Source organism: Pyrgilauda ruficollis, unplaced genomic scaffold (assembly GCF_017590135.1).
Source record: "Pyrgilauda ruficollis isolate IOZ18807 unplaced genomic scaffold, ASM1759013v1 scaffold41, whole genome shotgun sequence".
Classification (NCBI taxonomy): Eukaryota; Metazoa; Chordata; class Aves; order Passeriformes; family Passeridae; genus Pyrgilauda; species Pyrgilauda ruficollis.
Window position 1 is genome coordinate 8,157,456 of NW_024525601.1, and position 22,085 is coordinate 8,179,540.

General features: G+C 39.5%; 1 protein-coding gene across 1 annotated transcript in view; it reads left to right on the top strand.

Moving 5' to 3' along the window:
- LAMA3 (laminin subunit alpha 3) overlaps positions 1 to 22,085 on the top strand; it is a 105,939-nt gene that overhangs the window by 26,889 nt on the left and 56,965 nt on the right. The window contains exons 9-26 of the mRNA XM_041477781.1: positions 2,362 to 2,452; positions 3,433 to 3,564; positions 4,548 to 4,610; positions 5,661 to 5,702; positions 5,837 to 5,974; positions 6,814 to 6,948; positions 9,430 to 9,564; positions 9,951 to 9,997; positions 10,910 to 11,009; positions 12,178 to 12,230; positions 12,668 to 12,773; positions 13,717 to 13,816; positions 14,265 to 14,421; positions 16,265 to 16,403; positions 18,139 to 18,281; positions 19,468 to 19,568; positions 19,706 to 19,859; positions 21,191 to 21,351. Of these exons, the coding sequence (XP_041333715.1) occupies positions 2,362 to 2,452; positions 3,433 to 3,564; positions 4,548 to 4,610; positions 5,661 to 5,702; positions 5,837 to 5,974; positions 6,814 to 6,948; positions 9,430 to 9,564; positions 9,951 to 9,997; positions 10,910 to 11,009; positions 12,178 to 12,230; positions 12,668 to 12,773; positions 13,717 to 13,816; positions 14,265 to 14,421; positions 16,265 to 16,403; positions 18,139 to 18,281; positions 19,468 to 19,568; positions 19,706 to 19,859; positions 21,191 to 21,351 (1,997 nt within the window). The remainder of the gene's footprint in view (positions 1 to 2,361; positions 2,453 to 3,432; positions 3,565 to 4,547; positions 4,611 to 5,660; positions 5,703 to 5,836; positions 5,975 to 6,813; positions 6,949 to 9,429; positions 9,565 to 9,950; positions 9,998 to 10,909; positions 11,010 to 12,177; positions 12,231 to 12,667; positions 12,774 to 13,716; positions 13,817 to 14,264; positions 14,422 to 16,264; positions 16,404 to 18,138; positions 18,282 to 19,467; positions 19,569 to 19,705; positions 19,860 to 21,190; positions 21,352 to 22,085) is intronic.

Below are 22,085 nucleotides of genomic sequence, written 5' to 3' on the forward strand. Positions count from 1 at the left end.
TTACTAACATGAGTAGAAGAAATGCTCTTTGTCTTCCTGTTGACATTTCTGTGCAGAACTTTGCTCATACAGTCTAGTAAGATTTGCCGTGTTGGTCCTTTCTATTAGCTCTTTGTTCATGAATGAACATTTCTTTTAATACTGCTTCAAAAATAGAAAATAGCAAAATTAGTCTAAGTCTACAAATTTATGTTATATGACTGATATGAATTGTTTGTAATTAATTTTGTGGAAGTTAAGTTGGATTAAATGAGTTTAAATCCAATTATAGCTTTCTCTCTTTTTCTTTTGTTTTCATTGACAAAGGGCATGAATTCTTGTTTGCTTTTTCTGTTTGTGTCAGGGAAAAGCAAAAACTTAGGAATGGATGCCTGCATGAAGAAGTGATATAAATGAAGTGTTGCATACAGAGAGAGAGTCAGTTTCTTTAGAGTATGATGACAAAGGAGCTCTGGAAACCCCACAGTCCTACTCAGAGTAGGTCTAACTAGATTAGGTTGCTCAGGAACTTGTTCCTCCAAGCTTTGAACACCTCTAAAGATTGGAATGCCACAGCTAATCATGGCAACCTGTTTCAGTGTTTGACTGCCTGCGTGAAATATTTTGTCCCTAAAATCTAATTGACATTTTCCATGTTCCAATCTGTGCCTGTTGCCTCTCATCCTTTTTCTGTGCACCTCTGATAGGAGTCTGGGTCCACCCCATCTGTATCCTCTGATCCAGTAGTAGTAGGTAGCAATAAATTCACCCTTCTCTGCTGAAGAAGCCCAACCATCTTCTTGGACGTCATGTGCTTCAGTCCCTCACCATGTGTGTGGGTCTGCCCACAGCACCTCTTGTATCACAGAGGTCCATGAGGTTGATTTGGGAATATTTTGCCCTGTGTAAATTATGCTGGTTGTGTCACATCACCTTCCTGTCCTTTGTGTGTTCTAAATTTTTTCACTGGCTGTCCTTCCCCCACTGAGCAATGGGCCTGTACGCTCATTGGCTTTTCTTTTGCTGCTCCTCTACTCTTGGAGTCTTTCTTTTTGCACTTCACCTTCCTTGCTAGTTTTAACTCTGCTAAGCTTTGTCTTTCTTAACTCCATTATTGCATATTTGGGCAATGTCTTTCTATTGCCACCAAGTAGCCTGCCCTGCTTCTACCTTCCATGCACTTTCTTTTTTAGTTTGTGATATGTGTTTATCTGTGCTGACCTTCTTCCATGCTTGCATGTTGGAAAGAACTGTTCTAGTTCTAAGGAGGCTGTCCATGAGAATCAATTCTCTTGGTCCCCTTTCCCACCAAGGACACTTTGACACAGGATCTTGTCAAGCAGCTCTCTGAGCAAGGACAAATCTGCTTTTCAGGAGCCCAGAACTGTAATTCTGCTGTTTGTCTTGTTTGCTTGTCTTTCATACATTCAAAATAACTTTTGGATTACTTGCATCCTGCTGCATTGTCCTTCTGGCATCTTCCCAAAGCTCTGTCTGGGCTGGGGCCACTGATGTGCCACTGGAGTGAGTTCCAGTAGCCACTGAAGAACATGCAGAGTCCTGAGTGCCCTGCTCATGGGCTGCTCACCAGTCCATTCAGGAAATGCTGTGTCCCTGCTCAGCCCTGAATTGCAACACCCCGTAAGGAGGAACTAAACAGGGAGTGGGAGCTGGGGGAAATGTTTTGGTTGCTCCAGGGCAGAGCTTCCTGCTCTGGTTCCCTGGCTCTTATGTCTGTGAGCTCATCAGTGTGCCTCATGACCATGATTTACTCAACTTGGACTTGCCATCACTGCTCTAGTTCAAATTACTTAGGTTTTTTAGGGATTTTTTTTGTTTGTTTGTTTGTTGGGGTTTGTTTTGTTTTGTTTTGTTTTCTGGTGTGCCTAAACCACATATTTATAGAGACATACACTTTTCTACTGGAAAATCTATTTTGTGCTGGCTGGACTGTTCAGTTTTTGGTTTCTTCTGGTCTTGCTGATCTTTGACACAAGATATTCAGAAAATTAATACGTAGTATAAAAAAATTAATGTTGCAGTCACAATATATACATGGTGAAAAGAAAGTAGCCTAAAAAGAGATATTTTATGAGATAAAGAGATGTTTTTTCAAAGGTTTTTTTTTAGGTGGAGGAGGGGTTTATAATGCTTTAAATAAAAAAATTCAGCTGCTGTATGTGAGAATACCATGATCCAGAATCCTGTAGAGAACAGGTGGTTAAAGAACACTACATGATGATTGATTCTTTATTACAGTCATACTCAATTTCTTCCCCTTCTTAGCTGTATGTAGAAACAGTATAAAGGATGTTGTTGTTTCTTAATTCTTCCAGGTTCCTCTCTTTATCTTATACTATCCTTTTGTTTTGTTTGGCACAGCATAACACAGCTGGGATTAACTGTGAGAAGTGTGCAAAAGGTTACTATCGTCCTTACGGTGTTCCAGTGAGAGCTCCCGATGGTTGCATACGTGAGTCCTTCTCTGTGGAGTATCTTCTCCTGGTGGCTTGAGGGGTTTCGGCTGTAATCAAGGCACAGGATGCGTCTTTTAGGGAAGAGAAAATGAAAGGGTGGGCAAAAGATGTGGGAGAAGAGCTGCAAATGAGTTTGTGTTGCTTTCAACCTTTTAAATTATATTTTTCTCAACTTATGTGTCATATGAGCATATTGAGAACAGCAGAAAGATAGGAAATAAGCCATAAAAGGGTACAGAGGAGACAAGATCATGGAAACCTGGGATGCTGCTACACACCCCAGAGTGAGGAGGCTCTCAGGACCCCTGGGAAGCCATTCTCATCTGCCGTTCTTGTGATCGGGTTTCGCTTAGCTCTCTGATGTACCCGTGAGCTAGCCTTTGACCCTTGGTCACTTGAAAATTTTATTCTATAGCTCAAAAGGTCACAAGGATCACTACTCTGATCTCACGCAGTGCTTATCGACTAATTAGTGGTGCAATAGGGTAATTACTAATAGAACATTTGAAAAAGAGCTGAGTATAGGTAAGAGGAAAGTGCTGGATTACAAAGAAGCTGAAGGAGACATGTGACAGGCAGGAGGAAACTACAGTTAAGTTCTGTTTGAGGATTGAAAGGAGTGCAAAGTCAGCAGAGCTGTGGTAATGGTGTTGCATGTAGTGTGTAAATGAAAGTGAATAGTGTGGTGCTCAGCCTAGACCATGGAGAGAGATGAGTGGTTGCCACAGAAAAATTGCTGTGGAGGAACAACATGCAGCTTTTGGAATTAAAAACTCCTGAACGCTCTAAGAAAATAACAGGGGTTTTGCTTTTAAGGGATACATTGGTGATATGCAAGTACATGGGAAATGTTAACTCTTTAAATAATGAGTCATTCACATCTGCAGGTTTGTTGTTCCAATGCCATTATGCACTGCTGTAAAAGGCAAATTGATTGTTTTCCAAAGAATGCCTAATTGCTGGTACTTTTACTTAGCCTGCAGTTGTAACTTGGAGCATGCAGATGGCTGCGAGGAAGGGTCTGGCCGCTGCTTCTGTAAGCAGAATTTCCAGGGAGACCACTGTGAACTCTGTGCTGATGGATTCTATGGTTACCCATTTTGTGTCTGTAAGTAGACAAGTAAAATTGCCGCTTTTTCTGTATTTTAAATGTGCATTAAAGAATTAATGGTTTTCATTGCTCTTAACTTGGTTAAAAAGCATCTGGTATTGCAGCTTCATGTATTTGTGTTCTGATAAATCAGTTGTTACAATAATGAAGAGAGTTGGGTTATTTAACAAAAAAGATAGTGACTTGAAAAACAGAGATTGTGCAGTATTCTCATAATTCTGAGGTCTGAGTAGAAGAGAGGTACCACAATAGAAGTACAAGAAGAGGGAAGACAATACAAAACACAGGGAAAAAAAGCCCTATGAAAATTGAATGTTGTTTGAATTGAATGGCTGTGATAGAACCCTCTCTGTACACTGCATTCTAGATTATCACATCTCATACATCTTGATTGAAATCTGACATTTTAAAATTAGTTCAGCTCAGGTAGATATTGATCTGAGTCCCACTGATGTGTGTAGCTCATTGACTTTGGATCCCATCTCAATGCAAGAAAATTTAAGAATGGGAAAGACAGTCTGGAGGACTCGCAAATAAAAGCTCCTAAGAAGTACACATCATAAATTATGGCAGTTCGTGTAGCAGGTGGTAATGCCACCTGGAAGGAGATGGACCTTCAGCTAGAAGCAGGAAATGTGAAATAAGTACGAACATCTTTAGATAATTCTCACAATGATGTCTAGTGTAACAAAGACTGCACAAAAGGATAAGGAGCAGGAAAGCAACTCAATGGCATTTCCAAATGGAGTCTGGCCTTTCATACTGCTTTTTTGAGAAGGGAACCTTTTATCTGGATTGGGAATCAAATTGCATTGTCTTTTACCTCTTTCCTAAGAAAACTAAGCTGAAGTTGGTTACTAGAGTTATATGAATATCATGCTCTCTGTATCAATGGTAGATAACTTTATTGTTTGTCGAGATTTTTAATTAATTTAATGTGTTTGTTTCCAATGATCCTTGTTGTTTCTTTTGTTTTAAAGATACTCCTGTGTATCCTTCTACTTCTTCAATTCCAAGTGATGCTGTGGCTGGTGACATAATGGGCAAGTTCTTCGTAGTTTTTCCCCAGTTGTTCCCCGTGTTGCTATTTTTCACTGTTTCAGTGGTGCCTGCTCTTTTGTAGAATAATAGAATTATTTAGTTGATTTTTAGGTAGTAGTTTTGCCTCTTGGTATTTATCTTTCAAGACAACCTTTGTTCTTGCCGAAAGTTTATCATGCTGTCATGTTTATTCCAAACAGTTAGGTGGGCTAGCTCCAGAAGGAGTTATGGATCAAAATAACTTTGGCAAGCCTCTGGCCAACATCTGCAGGAGGAGCTGACCATCTTGTTTGACGCACTTAAGAATACATCCATCAAGACTTTCTGACATGTACAACTTTCTGACATGACAACCACTGCTTTGTGGTGTAAATCTCTTTGTTGAGGCTGGCTAGCCTTGTTGTCTCTCACCTGGCAAATTGTATGTTGCCCTTGGCAATGAAGGACACTGATTTCTAGGAAAGCTTCGTATTTCTTGTTAGCCCTGCAAAGCTGCCTGAAATCTGTAGAATGGTTCTCTTGGTGGGCTTATATTTTTTAGCCTATATTGTCATTCTGCACAACAGAGACATCATCACAGCTAGCGCTTAATCACTAGCACACATGCACTTTGCCTTGGTACAGCATCCAAAATAATTGCCCTGGTAGGCCTCTGGGTATTCTCTGTTGTACATCCCCTTCTCTCACAAATTTTTAAAAGGAAGGAAAAAACTCCAAAGGGAAGTGAATAAATATAACAGGAGAAAGCAGATCTTGAGCTCTTTACCCTTTCAATGAGCAGCATCTGAATTTGAAGGCATAAGAAAGGCAGCTGCCTCTAAGTGGAAGTTTTAGTAGAAGTTGTAAATTTTTGCTTTCAGACTAAGCACAATCACAGATTGTGAGTTTTTTGAATGAGATTTTGCATGTAAGACTCATACAAATAGAGTATTTTTGTTCAAGAGTAATATTTACTAAGTACTGATTTATTTTTCTCTGCAAAATGACAAGGAATTCTGGGATTATATGCACTCACTTTGTTGTTTTTTCTTTTCCTTTCCTGTTTCAACTAGAAGGAGGCTGCAAACCAGGGTATTTTGGCCCCCAGTGTCTGTGTAAGTGGCGTAGTTTCTTTGACACTTGGAGCCTGGAGTACTCCAGGATAAATGCCAACATTTGGCTTCCAAGGGAAATAAGAATTTTAAGATCATAATACTGCAAATGTTTTCTTTACAAATGTGTTCTTCAGCATGCCAGTGCCACGGTGCAGGAGTGCTGGGCAGTGACTGCGATGGAAGTACTGGGCAGTGCAGATGTCGAACTGGATTTGGGGGTTTTTCCTGTGATACCTGTGCAGCTGGCTATTTTCAGTACCCCTTCTGCCAGGGTAAGCCAAACATTCCCTTCTGGCAAGCGTATCCAAACCACCAAGTTTTATACTGAAGGATGAAGTTATTTTGCCCTGGAGATGTATTCATAACAGGCTCTCCCAAAACTCACAAAAGTCAAAGAAGAATAATGTGATGAGGGGAGATTTTAATCTAAAAATTCCTGTTTCCTTGGTTGCTGTCTGCTGTTTGATGCAGCTGCCAGACTCTAGTTTGTGTTTGGATTTAGTAACATTAATTAAACTTAGAAGGAATTTGGAAATATTTCTGTTACTTATCCTTGGAGGTTTTTTTTAGAAAAATGTGCTTAATATGAGTTTGCAACCTCGCTTTGATGCACAAAGCTACCCTATCTAATCAATACTATAAAACTGACTGGGTTCAGAACTTTAATAGCTGTCTCTGTACTGTCTTTTTAGACCATTTATTGACCACTCCCACCCAAGATTGTAAATCTAAACCATTAATTGTTTCGCTTCAGTCCCAGAAGTGATGGAACTACTCTCAATTGTTGGCAAACCTCTTGGAATTGATAAATCAGACTCTCAGTGGAGCCAGTCCAAATGTAGTGCTTTGACACCGATAATTGAACTTTGAGCCACCTTCCTTGCTCTTTCATTAATGTTTTCCTTGTTCCTGAATTGTTACAGATGTGAGCAGTCAATAAAAGCTGTTATGAATCCATATAAATCTGGTGGGAAAATTGTCATCCTGTTGAGCATCAGGGAGTAGAGAGTTGCTTTTACTGCTATTTTTTTCAAATGTGTTTTTATTTCAAGAAATATAAAAGGACAGCCTGTGCAGAGGCTGCTTCTGAAATATCTTTTCTCATTGGCAGTGTGTGAATGTAACTTGATGGGTACCCAGCCTGAAGTCTGTGATTTTCTTGGGAGGTGTCTTTGTCGCTCAGGGGTCGCTGGACTTCAGTGTGACAGCTGCCAGCCTGGCCACCACTCGTTCCCTGCCTGTCAAGGTAAGGCTGCTGATTGCAGGTACAGCATCAAGCAGGGCCCTGAAAAGGCAGATAGCAGTGCTTTCCAGGACAGCAGCCACAGCAGCATTCACAGCAGCAAATGGGCAACTCCCTCTTGCACTCTTCAGTGAAATCCTCATATATTTTAATTTTCTAATTTCAGGCCTTTTTTTTCCCTTGTAGTCAGACTGTTTGATGTACCCTCAGTCAGCATAGCTGTCTTACTAATAACCAAAGCATTTGAGAGTTGTTCTCACGTGGAGGCCCACAGCAACAGGGCAGACTTGACTGCTGAGGAACAAGAATAGCAGAATTGTGAAGCACTGATCTGCTTTTGCAGAGAGTCTTTGGGACCTTGTTTGGCATCAGAGTTTAGTACCTTGTAAAAGGTGTGTTCTGTAAATCTGAAGGTCTCATTTTGCCTGTCATGGTGGTTTCTCACTAGTTTTAAGATCATCTGACAGGAGCTAACCCAACCTGTGTCCATGTAGGCATGAAACATGAAAGATGTCTATGGATTTTCCCACCAAGCACTAGCCTGCTTTTTTACAAGACAGGGAAATTAATGGAGTATAACTTTTGAGTGTTGTAATGGTCTTGTGTGTGTGTAAGAAGACTCCCATCACTGGGTCCTACTTGGCCCTAAGTTTTGTCTGTCTTTAAAGTGAATGAGAGAGGGGGCCCTTAATCCTTAGTGATTTTTCCATTGAAAAGGAATTTAGAATATTGCAGAGTTCTGGTATGTGTTTGCCTGTGCTAATTAACAAGATTTATGTATAAAATTATGATTTGCTTTCTTCTCTCATTATTTTTGGCTGTTGACTATGACAGTCTTCTTCCTTTGGGCTTACAGAGTTGATTATCCCCTATAAAGGGACAGCAGAATTCTTTATGCCTTCATGCCCTGGTTTCAGCTAGGGTAGAGTTAATTTCACTCCTAGCGCTGTGTACAGTGCTATGTTTTACCTTTTTTCCCAATTCTTCTTCCCATCCCATGGGTGGGTGTGAGTGGCTGTGTGTACCTATTTGCCAGCTGGAGTTAAACTGTGGCACCTTGGAAAGATGGACTGTGTTGTGTTACCAAACACAATGGGTGGAATAAAGAAACACCACGTGACTGTGGGTTTTATGGTTTGGAGTAGATGAACATTTTTAATGAAAAACAAAATCAGGATTCTGCATTGGTACACGCTGTTCAGTGGTTTTAAAATAACCTTTTTTATTTTCCTAGAGCAAAATCAAGTAGCGATCTTAAAGCAAATCAAACCCATATTGAATGTGTTTGATCTTTGAACACCAAAAGCTGAAAAGAGACATAAAAGCTTAAAAGAGCATGCAAAAACAAATTGTAAAAGACAGATAAAAATAGTTGAAAACACAATCAGTGGGATTACTCAGAACTGCTGCAGTTCACAGTTTGTTCAGTTAAAATGAGCTGCCATGGGTTTAAACGTAAATTAACACAGTATGCTGCAAGCTGTGGGGGAAAGTGAGCAGCCCAACCTGCTATTCCTGTAAGGAATTGCCATCTTCAAAAGAGAGACAGATCTATATTCTTTGGGCTGCTGTGACTAGAACTAATCTTTCTGGTTGTGACTTGTTGAACTCAATAGAAGATTTATTCAAATAAAGTGATATGAAAACAAAGCCTTTAAGCAAAACACTAAAATTATGAGAGAATGCAATATGATAGTCAAATGATGGAGGACTCTAGTGCAGGTATTGTTCTTGGAAGCTTCAGTGTTTGTATTTCTCGTACACTAACTTCCTAGCAAGCCCTGTGTCTTTCCAAGCATCTTTAAAGTAAATACAGCAAAGTCAGATGTCTTTGACTGCAGCAGAAAGAGGAACCAAAAGGGGGAACCAGAAACATGAACATGTAACAGGAAGACAATGTTTGCTTTGTATTTCTGTCAGCCAGCCATTTCTGGCAGTCATAACATCCAAGTGGTAAACTGTAGCACTTCATCTTGTACCTGGGACAACTGGGATGCCCAAATGGGGTCCCATTCCTGTACCTGTGAAGTGTGACTGTGTGGAACATTCCAGCATCCACTCAAGAAAATAGCAGGTCTTGTCTTTAGCTGTTAGCCCAAAATGGTGGTAACTCCATGAGAAGTTTGCTGTTACAGTTGACAACATGCTTTGAATATATTTTTAAAAGATTTTTTAATGTATTTCTTTCATGTGACATTCTTGCCAAATGTAAGATGGATTCATGTCCCTTACATGTGTTTTGCAAGGCATCAAACCAAATCTCTCAGCTGTGAGTTACAGAACTGTATGAACCAAGATTATCAGTGGTTGAGGACAAATTGCAGAATAACCATCTGTTTTGGGATATTTATTTTTGCTGATAAAATTATGGTTTGTCTGGTTTCCTGAACGTAAATGATTGATTGACATTCAAATACAAGTTTCTTGGCAAATTCTAGATTTAGACGTGCATCTGTTATTTTTTTTTTTTTCTCCTCTGTGCAGCATGCAATTGTGATGGTGTTGGCTCATTGGGGAATACCTGTGGTCCTGGAGGGCAGTGTCTGTGCCGTGGGAACTATGCTGGGCTGAGATGTGACCAGTGTGCTCCAGGATACTACAGCTACCCCAACTGCTTGCGTGAGTAAAAGCCTTCCCTACTTTTACTGGGGTTTTCCTTCCTATTTCTGCAACACGGAAGAAAATAAATCTTCTCAAATACATTTCCATTTTGATGGCACAGGTACTTTAAGAAAATATCTGTCAGTTCCATAGGTTAGGGCTCTATTTTTCCAAGTGACTGCTTTGCATACAAACCCAAATACTATAAATCAGGCTAGATACACATTTAAAAAAATCATTATTAAAGGCTTCTGCTGTCTTGGAGTTTAAAGCATTTGAGTCTCTCCAAGGTAACTGTATTAAAAAGCCCTTTCAAGCTCACACCGGCTACATTGTGCTTCTGCACTACTACATTCCACAGCCTCTGTTTTCAAAAGATCTTTCAATGTGTTTGTTTTATAAAGGTGTCAGCAGCGAGTGTGACCCTGAAGGTAGCGTTGGTTCTCACTTTGTAAGTATTCTGCCACTGCAGCTAACAGTGCATGTTAATCATTCATGTGTCTTTGCTGAACGCATCCAGCTCATTGCTCAAGCCCTGAAGCCTGCTCTTAGGCTCTAAAAGAATTGCAGGAGCTTGTTTGAAGAGTAGGAGTAGAAATAAACTTTGTGTTTTGCTCTTTGATCATACCAGTGCAAAACCTTGTCAAGGATGGGGGGGTTTTATCTTTTATATATAGAATATGCAATCTGTTTATGTCTTTTTGATATACTCTTAACACTAACATATGCATGAAGATATAAGTTTGCATGTCTCAAAGACCTTCTGGGTCTGGGTTGCAACAGGCCTTTCAGCATCAAATTATTCTTGAAAAACCATTACAACTTTGTTGCCGTTCCACTATTATTGTTATTGATACAATGATGGTCATTAGCAATTGCATATTACCAGAAACCACAGGCATTGTTAAATGTGTGGCAAAGACCACCTAGAGGGTGAGTCTGATGGGTGTAGGGGTACCTATGTAGGCTTCTGTATAGAGCTCTGTGTGTCTTCCACCAATATAGAAAAGATTAAATAGAAAATGAATTAGTATTTTTAAGGAAATATGGGGGTTTATTCTTTGTACAAACCAGTTAATACTTTAGAGCAGTTATAATAAAGCTATGAAAGAATTGGAAAGTATGTCCTTTGGGACCCTTAAAATAAATTAGATACATGAAAAATACACTGGGTGGAACAATCCTGTGCTGGTAGTGTGAGACAGAAAAATCTTAAGATGTCTGAACCAGCCTGAGGTCCATGTGTCTGTAAAAGTCAGTAAACTGCATGAGCTCTTAACAATACTAGGTTTTTCTTAGTAGTAGAGATCGGTAAGTTTTTTATTAAGCAGGTGAACCCATATTAGCTCCTTTCTGTTGTTAGGGATATTGTCAATGTCTCCAGCATGTTGAAGGTCCTACCTGCAGTAAATGCAAACCCTTGTACTGGAACCTGGCCAAAGAAAACCCCGAGGGATGCACAGGTGTGGCTTCGTGGTGTATTTCTTTGGCTTTTGAAATGTAGGCATCTCTATTCTCTGACACTGTCTGTGGTGCTCTTTGTGACTTTGACAACTTTTTTTAACAGCATGTTTCTCATGCAGCTTCATTGTGACACCAAACTACCCATGATACCAGCAGTTACCTTCAGAAACCAAGCCATAATTCCATGGGTGTTTGCCTAGTGCTGAACCAGGGTGTGCTCTGAAGTTTCAGTGATGTCCAATTCATGTGGCCCTATGGCAGATCTACTGGGGCAAGACAGGATTTTTACCTGTAAACCCTGAAATCAGAATTTGGCTCATTGTTCTGAGAAAAAAAAGTGCTTTTTCTCTTTATGTTATTTCCTAGCTTGGAGTGTAAAGCCTTCTTGTGGCTTCAGGGTGTGACAGATCTGTTATGGTTTATATCTGTATAATAACCTGTGATTGTCAATGTTTTCCAACAGGGAGTGTGTATTTTTAAGGCAGAATAATAATAATTAATGAAGATTAAAAAGGGTAAAGATAAAATCTTTAAAGTTTTCTCCAGCTGTTTCCTCTGGAACAGATTCCACCACAACAGCCACTTAGGATGAGTAGCTTTAGACCTGATAATAGCATCATTACATTTTTTACTTTAGATCTCTAAATACTAAACAACTCCTCAAATATTAAGTACTGCACTTTGCATGTAATTTTCTGCTTTCAGTCACAAAGTCGATCCTGGGTTTGTCCAAACTTCTGGCTCATCATAGTTCCTCCCTGCACTATTTTCTCCATTTCTATTTCATGTGAAGAGTTGATTTGATCCCAGAGTAGCATTGCAGAATAGAAGGTGCCAGTCAGGCTGGAAGACACTGTTTTGTATCAATTCTCTCAATGTTTCTGAGAAAGAAAACAATTGTAAATTCAAACTCATTACTGTTTTTTGTCAAATACAAGTTAAATCACTTTAAAACATACCAGTAAACCACACATACTTAGAAGTCCTCATTCTTTCTCCTTCTCTTTTTCTTCTCACCTCATACCAGTTCTGAACCTTCCAGAATAAAATTCACCTTGTGGCACATTGACTCAAAATTGCAGATTCTGGGTGGTGGGGGTTTTCCCTGTAAAATGTCATGAAAAGATGAAATGCAAGTGTCTTTTTTTTTTTTTTAAATCTGTGCAGCATGTCAGTGTGATGTGAGTGGAACACTAAGTGGAGTTGCAGAATGTCAGCAGGTAAAGATAAATTAAAAGAAAGATATTAATTCAATTGATTATTGTTAAGGTAGGTTATTGTAACATTTGCTAAAGTAGAAATCCCAGCACTGTTTATTGCTTTTGAAGATAAAATACCTAGTTTTAGACATCAAAGGATCAATTTTATGCATCCTAGGGATGTATCAAGTTTTAAATTTTTTTTTTTCTTCTAGAGTTTATATTTTGTAGTCTATTTATGAAGATAATAAATGACAGATAATGTCCAGATAATGTTTTGGGGTTTTTTTGTTTTGTGTTTGGGGTTTTTTTGCTTTGTTTGGTTGATGGTTTTTTGTTTTGCTTTTTGAGATTAGAAATTTTTTTCTCGTAACAAGTAGAGGGAATTCAAATTATTGAGAGACTGAAGTTCTGGAAAGGTACTGACACGTTTTTGATGAAATTTATTTTCTTCACAGGAAAATGGGCAATGCTACTGCAAATCTAATGTTTGTGGAGATTCCTGTGACACTTGTGAAGCTGGTTATTATGCTCTTGAAAAAAAGAATTATTTTGGCTGCCAAGGTAAAAAGAATGAAGGACATCTATAGTGGAACATTTGCACTTAGCACTGAAATCTTTAGAATTCCCTAGGCTGTACTTTTAGAAAGGGGATGTTTGAATTACTCATGTGCACAGCACAAGGTTACATGTGCTGGTGCTGTAACCTTGCTTGTGACTCTTCTTTTGCCTTTCAGCAGGAGAAGGAGCAAGGCCTATGTTACCACTGTGCTTCCCAGTCATTTTGTGCATGTCTTAGAAAACAGGGTGCTTAAATTTATGCATGGCATAAATCTTGTTTAGGAACACTTATTCTTTCAATCCAGCTTGAAAGTTTTAGCCTTGACATACTTGTTCCTTAGTGCAGCATTTTATACCTCATTACTACAGGTGTCCTTTAGTTTGTGCCACAAGTCCTGTCTCCTGTAGAAAGTAATTCAATATTGTTGTCCAGTGTCTGTTGAAAATATGTATATTATATGAACACATACATTGCAGTTTTGTCAGATCAAATATTGGGGTACCAGGCTTCAAAAAATTAACATCTTGCAATTTTTTAAGTTAGGTTTTAGATTTTGTTGTTAGTGGTTTTTTTTAACATAATTAGTCTTTGTGATATTGCTGCAGAAATTCTGACTTGCTAGGAAAACATTTGAATAGCAAATAGGGCTGCAAAACTGCAGCCCTGCATTTAGCAATGTGCCAGGTAGTATTATTTGAGGTTTTTTTTGAAAGTGGCTTTTTTCACATTCTAAGGAGAAATTAAAAAGGAAACAGGCACAAACACAGGAAGCTCAAAATAATTGCAGCTTATGCATGTGTATTAAGTTGATTTTGAAAGAGTCTAAAGGGCTCTGGGAGGGGGAAGCGAGTCACTAATGGTGTTTAATGAGGTGAAGCCATGGTGTGTTTGCTAACAACTTTCATCTCTCTTTTTTCTGCTTGGCTTCTGCTCTTGGCGTGCCAGGCTGCAGGTGTGATGTTGGAGGATCCCTCAGCCCAGCCTGCTCCCAGCCCTGGGGCAGCTGCCGGTGCAGGGCGCACGTCGTGGGCACCTCCTGTGGGGAGTGAGTCCAGCTGGGCTCCTGGCACAGCTTCAGCACAGTCCCTTGTTAGGCTTTCATGTGACATTCTGGGTTTGTTGATTAATTAACTTGGTAAATTGCACTGGTTATTGATATTAATTTTTTCCTGGGAAGTTTCCTTCTTATGTTTTGCTAAGATTTTCTGACTTGTTTCCTTAAATAACCAATACCAGTTTTGCAGTTATCTAATCTATACCAGTTATTTATCAAGAGTTGTATAGGAAAACGTATGAAAGCTGTAAAAGCTTCTGGAAAGAAAATTCTCATTGCATCCCTCTAACCAGCTGTCTTGAATCTATGAGCTGGTGTCAGAATTCCTCAGTTGCCAGTAGAGCACCTCCCTCCCACTGCTTTTTGCCCTTAGATGTAGATGATAAATGACTGGTAACTCTTTGCTGATTTGTTGCGGGATTTTTTCCCTTCTTGAAAGGCCTGAAGAAAACTATTTTTTTCCTGATCTGCACCACATGAAGTTTGAGATTGAAGATGGTGCTACTGTCCAAGGAGAGAAAATTCAATTTGGCTATGATCCTCAGGAATTTCCTAGCTTCAGTTGGAGAGGATATGTGCAGATGTCCTCTATACAAGTAAGCTGGTATTTCACTCAAGACTTTGGGGTGGAAATGAAAACAAAAGTGCATTGCACATATGTTTTGTAATACTCCTATGTGTGTGGAAGGTCATGGAAAAAAAGACAGAAAAAAGGACAGGATCTGACTAATCCAAACCGTTTGGCACTATATTGCTGTTTGGATTAGTGAGTGTTGGTATTTTTGTCAGGTCATTTGCATGTTGCTTGTGCAAATACACCTTCTCAGAAATGTTCTTTGAAGTTGTTTTTTTTGTGAGGCAGCTGTAAAGAGGGAACTTATGGCTTTAAAATATATAATACTAAGTGCTGAAATTCATGTCATGCCAAGAACAGTGGGTACAGCAGAAGATTAATGCTTGGCTAAGTAATTTGAATTGCACAGGTCCATGACAGTCTGTATCCACAAGATTTTCAGGAAAATTCTTAAGTGCTGTCACTGAAGTCATCTTACACTTGAACTCTACATTGGGTAGAGAAGAGAGAGATGCCAGCTTTTATTATGAATGATACGTTCACAATACAACAAACAGGAAAATGTGTGGTTCAGTAAAGAAGCTGTGAGCAGGGGCATATTGGCAACATTTATTTTAGTTTCATGATAGACTATGAATAAAGTAAATGACATCTGAGGGAATAAGAAAACCACAGGTAGAAAGTCACCATAATTCCTCTGAGGAGGGCCCTTCTGACTTTGAATTGAACTGCTGATCAAATGAAGCAGAATTTTAAAACAGTAAATTTGAGCAATAAATGGGATTTGTTCACTCATCTTGAAAGTAGGTCTTTGGTATAGTCCAGCATTCGTTTGTCCAGGGACTAATGAATCACTATAGCATGGGACAAAAGCACATAACCATTGCACAATGATTTCCTTTGTCTTTCATTTTTCAGTCTTTCTTCTTTTGTTGTTTTGGTCTTGGGTTTTTTTAATCCCAGAAAATTTCTGAGTTTTCAGTACTATTCCACATTTGTAAATGAAGGCAACTCTTGGTATCTGTGATTTCTTAATGCCTGCTTTCTAATTCACCTGCTTTTTGCATTTCTTTTCCTTGGGCATTTTGTACAAACTTTTTGTTCTGTTCTCAGATGTGGGAAACAGAAAAAACATTTGCATTTGAGAAAGCAGAGTGGACCACAGTGGTGGGGAGGTCACTGTACCCCAAGTAGCTCGGAAAGGGACAGCAGGTGGATTGAGATGGGTGAACGGGTGGGAACTGGATAGCGAGAGGAGCTTTAGGATTTTGGATGGAAATAAAGAAATCAAACCCATGAGATTGCACCAATCCTGTTTTTTCCTAATCCACCACTGACTCTTAATATGTCTCTTAGTTTTTCTGAAAACTAAATAATGGGGCTGTGTGAATGCAGACCGTGGGTTTGAGAGGTGTCAGTTCGGCCCCAGGTCAAGGACAGCATTCCTGGTATTGCAGCTCTAAGCAACTGTAGGATCTGGTAGAGGATCAGCAGTTACAGTGACAGTCTAAGGTGTCTGCATGCTGTGGGATCTCAGACTAGGATCAATGATTGTGGCCTGTTCCTTGGAAAGGCAGGAATATCAACAGCCATATGCCTCCTTTATGGCACGAGTGGGGAGAATAACAGTAAAGTACTGTTGCTATATCACACTAGCACACATGTTAGTTGAGCCATTCTGTGTCCTTCTGCATCAGCTGGTATTCAACAAGAGTTTTATTTCACAGGAGATTTTGTTCTATGCTCTTTTGTAAGCTGCCCATGCCTTTTTGTCTTTGCCAAGTGGTTTTTCTTTCTCTGGGTGATAGTAACAAGTAATGTACTTTCCATTCCTCCTGTTTCCCTTTCTTTTTTATTTTTCCCAGCCAGAGGTGGTTATGCCTATCACTGTGGCTTCCCCTAAGCTCTTCCACCTAGTCCTCCACTATGTCAGCCTGGGCTCAAAAAGCTCTAAAGGGAAGATCTCAGTTGCTGAGGGAAAACATATTGGCACTAATTATACTTGTAAGTGAATTAATTTTCTCACTAGGCTTCCCTGTCTTCCTCTGTCATACACCAGTATTGCCATTCCAGTATATACTTTTCTGCATGCGCCTCTTTCTTGTAGGACTTTAGTCTGGTGCTTGCATGGCTTCGGACTGTTCCTCAATTCAGCACTTTATGGCTGTTTTTGTTTATTAACTTCCGTTTTTCAGAGTGAAGTGAGGATAACTTTGAATGTGGAAAAATCAAACTTGTATCGCATTATCCTGAGGTACATTAACCCTGGAGGGGAAACATTATCTGCTCGCATATCTGCTTGTCAATCTCGGCCTGGAGCAGGTAGGTGTAACTCAGCAGTGCAACAGCTCAGGTGAATGCTAGATCAGAGAAGGCTTTCCAAGGTGCACTCAAGTCAAATCTTTAATGTTGCTTAAAAGGCATCACTTTTAACAGAGTCAGTGCTTTTGGGCTTCTCTTCGTACATTTTGGCTGTGTAATTGATGTGGCTGTGTTTGCATGAAACTCCTGCTTGCAGTAGTAATCAGCATTTGTTTCTTCAAATGTGTGCCACACTTAGTGCTTTCAGTCCTGTACTTGGAAGCTCTGAACTGTGGGTTTTATGCAGCTTTTAAAGAAGAGGTCACAACACCTTTGTTACAAACAACAATATTGTTTGTTTTACTTGCCTTTAATATTCAAGTTTTAAATGTGGCTTTTGCCTTCATTCAGTGATTAGGGTTTGTTTAAAATTGAGCCCAGTCTACCAAGTTAGTTCTGATTCCAGGCCTCAAAGACACGTGATGCCTTTCAGGCCCTGATAAAAGGTAATTACTCTATATCCTTTGAATGGTAGGGGCATACCACACTGATGTGCAGAATTATGTTTTACTTTTCCTGCCTTACTGAGAGGAGTAAAGTTATAGATCCTTTTAGAAATTCAAGACAAAACTGAAGATTTCACAGACACCATTCAGCAGAGTGGCAGGAATTTGTGGTCATCACTGGCTTGTAATGGCTGGGACACAGGGAACCAGATTCTGTGTCCAGAGTCTTCAAAGAGGAAACCTTTAATATTCATAACAGCTGATCCTCATGACTTCTATTTGACAAAGCATACCACAGCTTTATTTCTGTAGTACATAGAATCACAGAATTATCTGGGTAGAAGGGGGCTTAAAAATCATCCAGTTCCAGCCCCCTACCATGGGCAGGGACATTTCCACTAGACCACACTGCTCAGAGCCCCATCCATCTTGGCCTTGAACACTGCCAGGGATGGGGCATCCACAGCTGGCCCATCATCTCTGCCTAGAAGTTATCTGTCTGTAAGTAAACATTTTAGATGGTGCTGAGAACCTCCAACACCTGAAGTATTTGACTTAAAGTCACACAAGAATATGAAATGTGTCAGTTGAATATATTGGGAGTCAGTGCAGAGAGAGGTTGAATGGAAAATTATGGAAGGGGAAACTGAAAAACTGACCATTTCAGATATTGCAAAATTGGCCATTGCAGGGGCAGAACTCTGCTTTTCTGTACCAGTTTGCTCAACAGTAATAAGAATGAAAACAACGACCACTGCATAGCTCTGTGTTTGGTCAAGTGCATTGCTAATGCATGTTGACTGGATCATTGATCAATCCTGTCAAACAAAGTTTAATGGATCAAATTATCAGTCCAGCCCACTAAGCAAGTAGAGACATTTTGCACAGTCATGTATGTTTTTTTGCTTGATTTTTTTTTTTTTTTCTGGCAGGGGCTGCTCAGAGCAAAGAGTTTGTCTTCCCACCCAGCAAGGAGCCAACTTTTATCACAATCCCAGGAAAAAGCTCCACAGAGCCTTTCTCACTGGCTCCAGGCACGTGGACTGTCAATATAATTGCAGAGGAAGTCCTCTTGGTAAGAAAACAATTGAGGAAAACAACTGCTTGAAGGTTGTCATGAAGTTCCTGCTCTGGAGCTGTGTGCTGGGAAGAACCCTGCAAGCAAGTGAAATTCAACACTAGTGAAAGGAACAGAATACAATTACAAAAATTTACACTTCTGCCTCTTATTTCTTTCTCCTGCTCTAATATTTCTTCTCCTTACAGACTAAGTCTGTCTGGAATCTGTACCTTCAAATGATAAGGTATTATTAATATACAGCACAAAGCATAACTGCTCATAAAAATTAGTAATATCAGATTTTGTGTCTAGAGCTTAGCTCAGCCAAGGCTTTAGTTTCTTGACAAAAAATGTTCATAAGAGTATTGTAAGATGGGCTGCATTATGAGCAGGTCAATTTCTGACTGCTTTTATCCTCCTGTCTTTTCTCTGCTTTCATTCACTGAAAAACTGAAAAATTTTCTAGCAGCAGTTCTAAGAAATTGCTAAAGAAAGAGGAATTGTTTGAGATGATCATTTATGAAAAACCTTAAATATGTATGATCACCAAGGCAGCATACTGAAATTATTACGTATTTTGTGCAGGGATTAAAAAGCAGTGTCTCTAGTCATTAAGCCTGGGGCTGGGTTAAATTTATGGAATACCACATGAAATGTTAGTAAAGAGCTTGCAAACATATTTCTTGCTGCAAATGACAGTGTTATTGTGCTGGGTTTTTTCACTAATACCTTTTGAAAAGGTATAGGTTAATAATCTTAGCCCATTATGTTCTCACACTAACAGTTGTTGTACTTAAGCTCTAATATATTAATTTAAGTAAGCAAGGCAGAACAAAACCTCACCCAGAGTTCAATTGTGTGCTTGTGGGTTGCACTCATGGATGAAAATTGCAGGGATCTGGCTGTGTGTTACTGAGCTTCAGTGCACTGTCGTGTACAGCACATGAGGGGAGAGTGGATTCAGAGTTTCCCTGATCACAGGGCAGCTGCCTTCATGCCATCTTTCTGCAACCACAGAGAAACACATTCTGATGTTATTGGCCCAAGCAGTAACAGAAAACTCCCACCCTGTTGTGCAGATACCCGCTGTACAAATTGTCTACGTGATTGGTTTCATTCATTGTTATATTGTGAAAGCCTGGAGATGTTCTTTTTACTGTTGTTTGAATGCTTTGGCATTTGTTCTATTCTTTGTTCTTAGGATTATCTGGTGCTGTTACCTAGTGATTACTACGAGGCATCCCTGTTGCAGATCCGCGTTACGGAGCCTTGCACGCATCCCGGACCTGCTTCAGCAGAACAGTCAGTAGATATGCTACAGCCTAAACCAGTGCCTTGGTTTATTTTGTTATTCTCCTGCTGCACTTGAAAACAATAATAATCCTGTGTTTTGTTTGGTTTTCTGTTTGGTTTTTTTGTTTGTTTTTTTTCGGTGTAAGCTGCTTGCTCTATCAGCATTTGCCCCTGGGCAGATTTTCCTGTGTCCCTGGTTCAGAGGCAGTGCATTTCAGAGATGGGGGAGAATCCAGAGGAATACCTGTGCGACAGCCAGCTCCCAGTCAGCCTGTGATGGCCCACATCAGTGGAAGAGAGGTCAGATTCCTGCCTGCTAATTGCAGTCCCGTCTGTGCTGTTGACTATAAACCTACCAGACTAAAATGGTTGCAGGTTTTCAGATCTTAACACATCCCTAAAACTGACTTGGCACTAAGCTCTCCATTTTACGCAAAACTATGTGAAAATATCCGTGTAGGCAGATTTATAACTGTGACTGGAGTGGACATTCCACTCTGGTAAAAACATTTCATTAAATAAAAATCCTTCTCCTTTAGGCATACTGGGATTGTTCAGAAGAAATGACATAATGTTTTGTCAGCAGAAATGGTGTACATACATCACTCTAAATTAATCTTTTTTTCTTAAATAGCTGCAGTTAGGTAGAATGTTTACTTTACTGAAAAACAAGCAGAAGCAATTATGCCACTGCTGTAGGTCCTTTGAAAGCAAAACATGTTTTATGAAATGAGAAGATCTACTAGAAGTGTGTTTGGCAAAAAGTAAGGTATTTTACCAAGTATGTAATAATAATGTAAAATGGTTATGGCCTCTATTGCTGTGCTTCGGTAGTTCTTTTAAAAATATCAAGTACAGCAAGAATACTCACATGCCACAGGCTCTGGTGCTTCATCACTGATGCATGTGCAAAATTTACTGGTATGAATAATTGCAGTGAAGTCAAGAGGGCTGTTGACAGAATTATTTACATGTTTAAGCGTTTGTAGCCTAAGGAAATACTGAGAGAAATTTGAAAATAATTATATAGTCAACTGAAACAAAACCTTTGTAACCACAGCACTTAACTACTTAGAAGTATTTTGCATCAAATATTGTGTTAACCACTTTGTGTAAGAAATCTAAAAGAAAAATTTGGTACTTCCAAGTGTTATTGTTTGCTGGAGAAGATGCTTTCACTCTTCAGGGAGTAGGGAATCAAAATGCAGCATTGTTATAGTAGGAATTTTGTGTTCCTGGAAATATTTTTCAGTGGAGAAGTAAACTCAGTTTTTGTATGTTGTTAAGGATAGCTTAGAGATGATGGTGACAATTTCTTAGCATCATAACATTTTTTTCCCTTTCTGCTAGGGAGAAGAGAAATAATATAGCAATTTCCCAGGGTTATTTTACTGCTTTCCTAGAGCTGTTATAATGGCAGCTGCTTCTTGAACTTGTTTGACTCTTGTTCGAGGACAAAGTGATATTTATAAGCATTGCTTGCGTTCTGATGGATGTCCTCTGTTGAGGCACTGCAGGACTGACTCTGGGCTAATGCTGACCAGTCAAAAGAGCAGGAAATGGGAGCTTCCTGCAAGAAATGGGAGTGAAAAATTTAACTCCTTTTTTGTTCTTCAATTCTTTTAACCCAGGTCAATTTAGAGATGACCATAAATGTTCCTCAAGTGGGTCGCTATGTTCTGGTTTTTGAATATGCCAACGAGGAGGATCAGATACACACTGCAGAGGTAACAGTGCATAGCCCTGGACCTGTCACTGAAGGCAGAGTAAGAATATACAGTTGTAAATACAGGTAAGAATTTCAGAAGTAATCACTAAATGGTTAAATAAGCATTTGGAATGTGATTATATTTTATGTATTTGAATCCATTTTACCATGTAGATTGTTAAAATTCTAGGGTGATTTAAAAGCAAGTGCAGGATTGTGGATTTTATAGAGGTTTTTAATTCTCTTCATGCAGTAAGCTCATTAAATATTGCTACTGCTTCAATGAATTTTTTTCCTATTCAAAGCGTTACTTTTTGATATACGTTTTTGAATCCTTACAAACTACTAATCTCCAAGTAGAGTGGAGGAGCGTCGGTGTTGGCTGCAGATGCCTGCACTGATTTTCTTCAGTTAAAATTGTGTCCAAGGGCTTTGGCTATAAAAAAATGCAGCAGCCACTTTTACAAGAATATTCCCACCATTTCTAACAGGGTTTGCTGAGGCAGAAGTATAAAGGTCTCTGAAATTCTGCCTGTAGTCATCCTCTGGCTGTTAGGCTGCAGGCAAGATCTTCAGCCAAATGCTTCTTTATCCTTGCTGACTGATGAGGTTACTGCAGATGTTTCTGCACAAGAGATTTTACCTGTCCTGAGTGAGATTGTCTTTAACACTTGAGCACCTCAGCTTATTTTGAGCCCTTGGGAGAGCTACCCAGTGCTAGGGGACTACAGACATGCAGCCTTTACTCCCATGAGCCAACTGTTTGGCAGAATGGAGGCTTAGGGATATTCAGGATGAAATTGTTCAGTAAAAAAAAT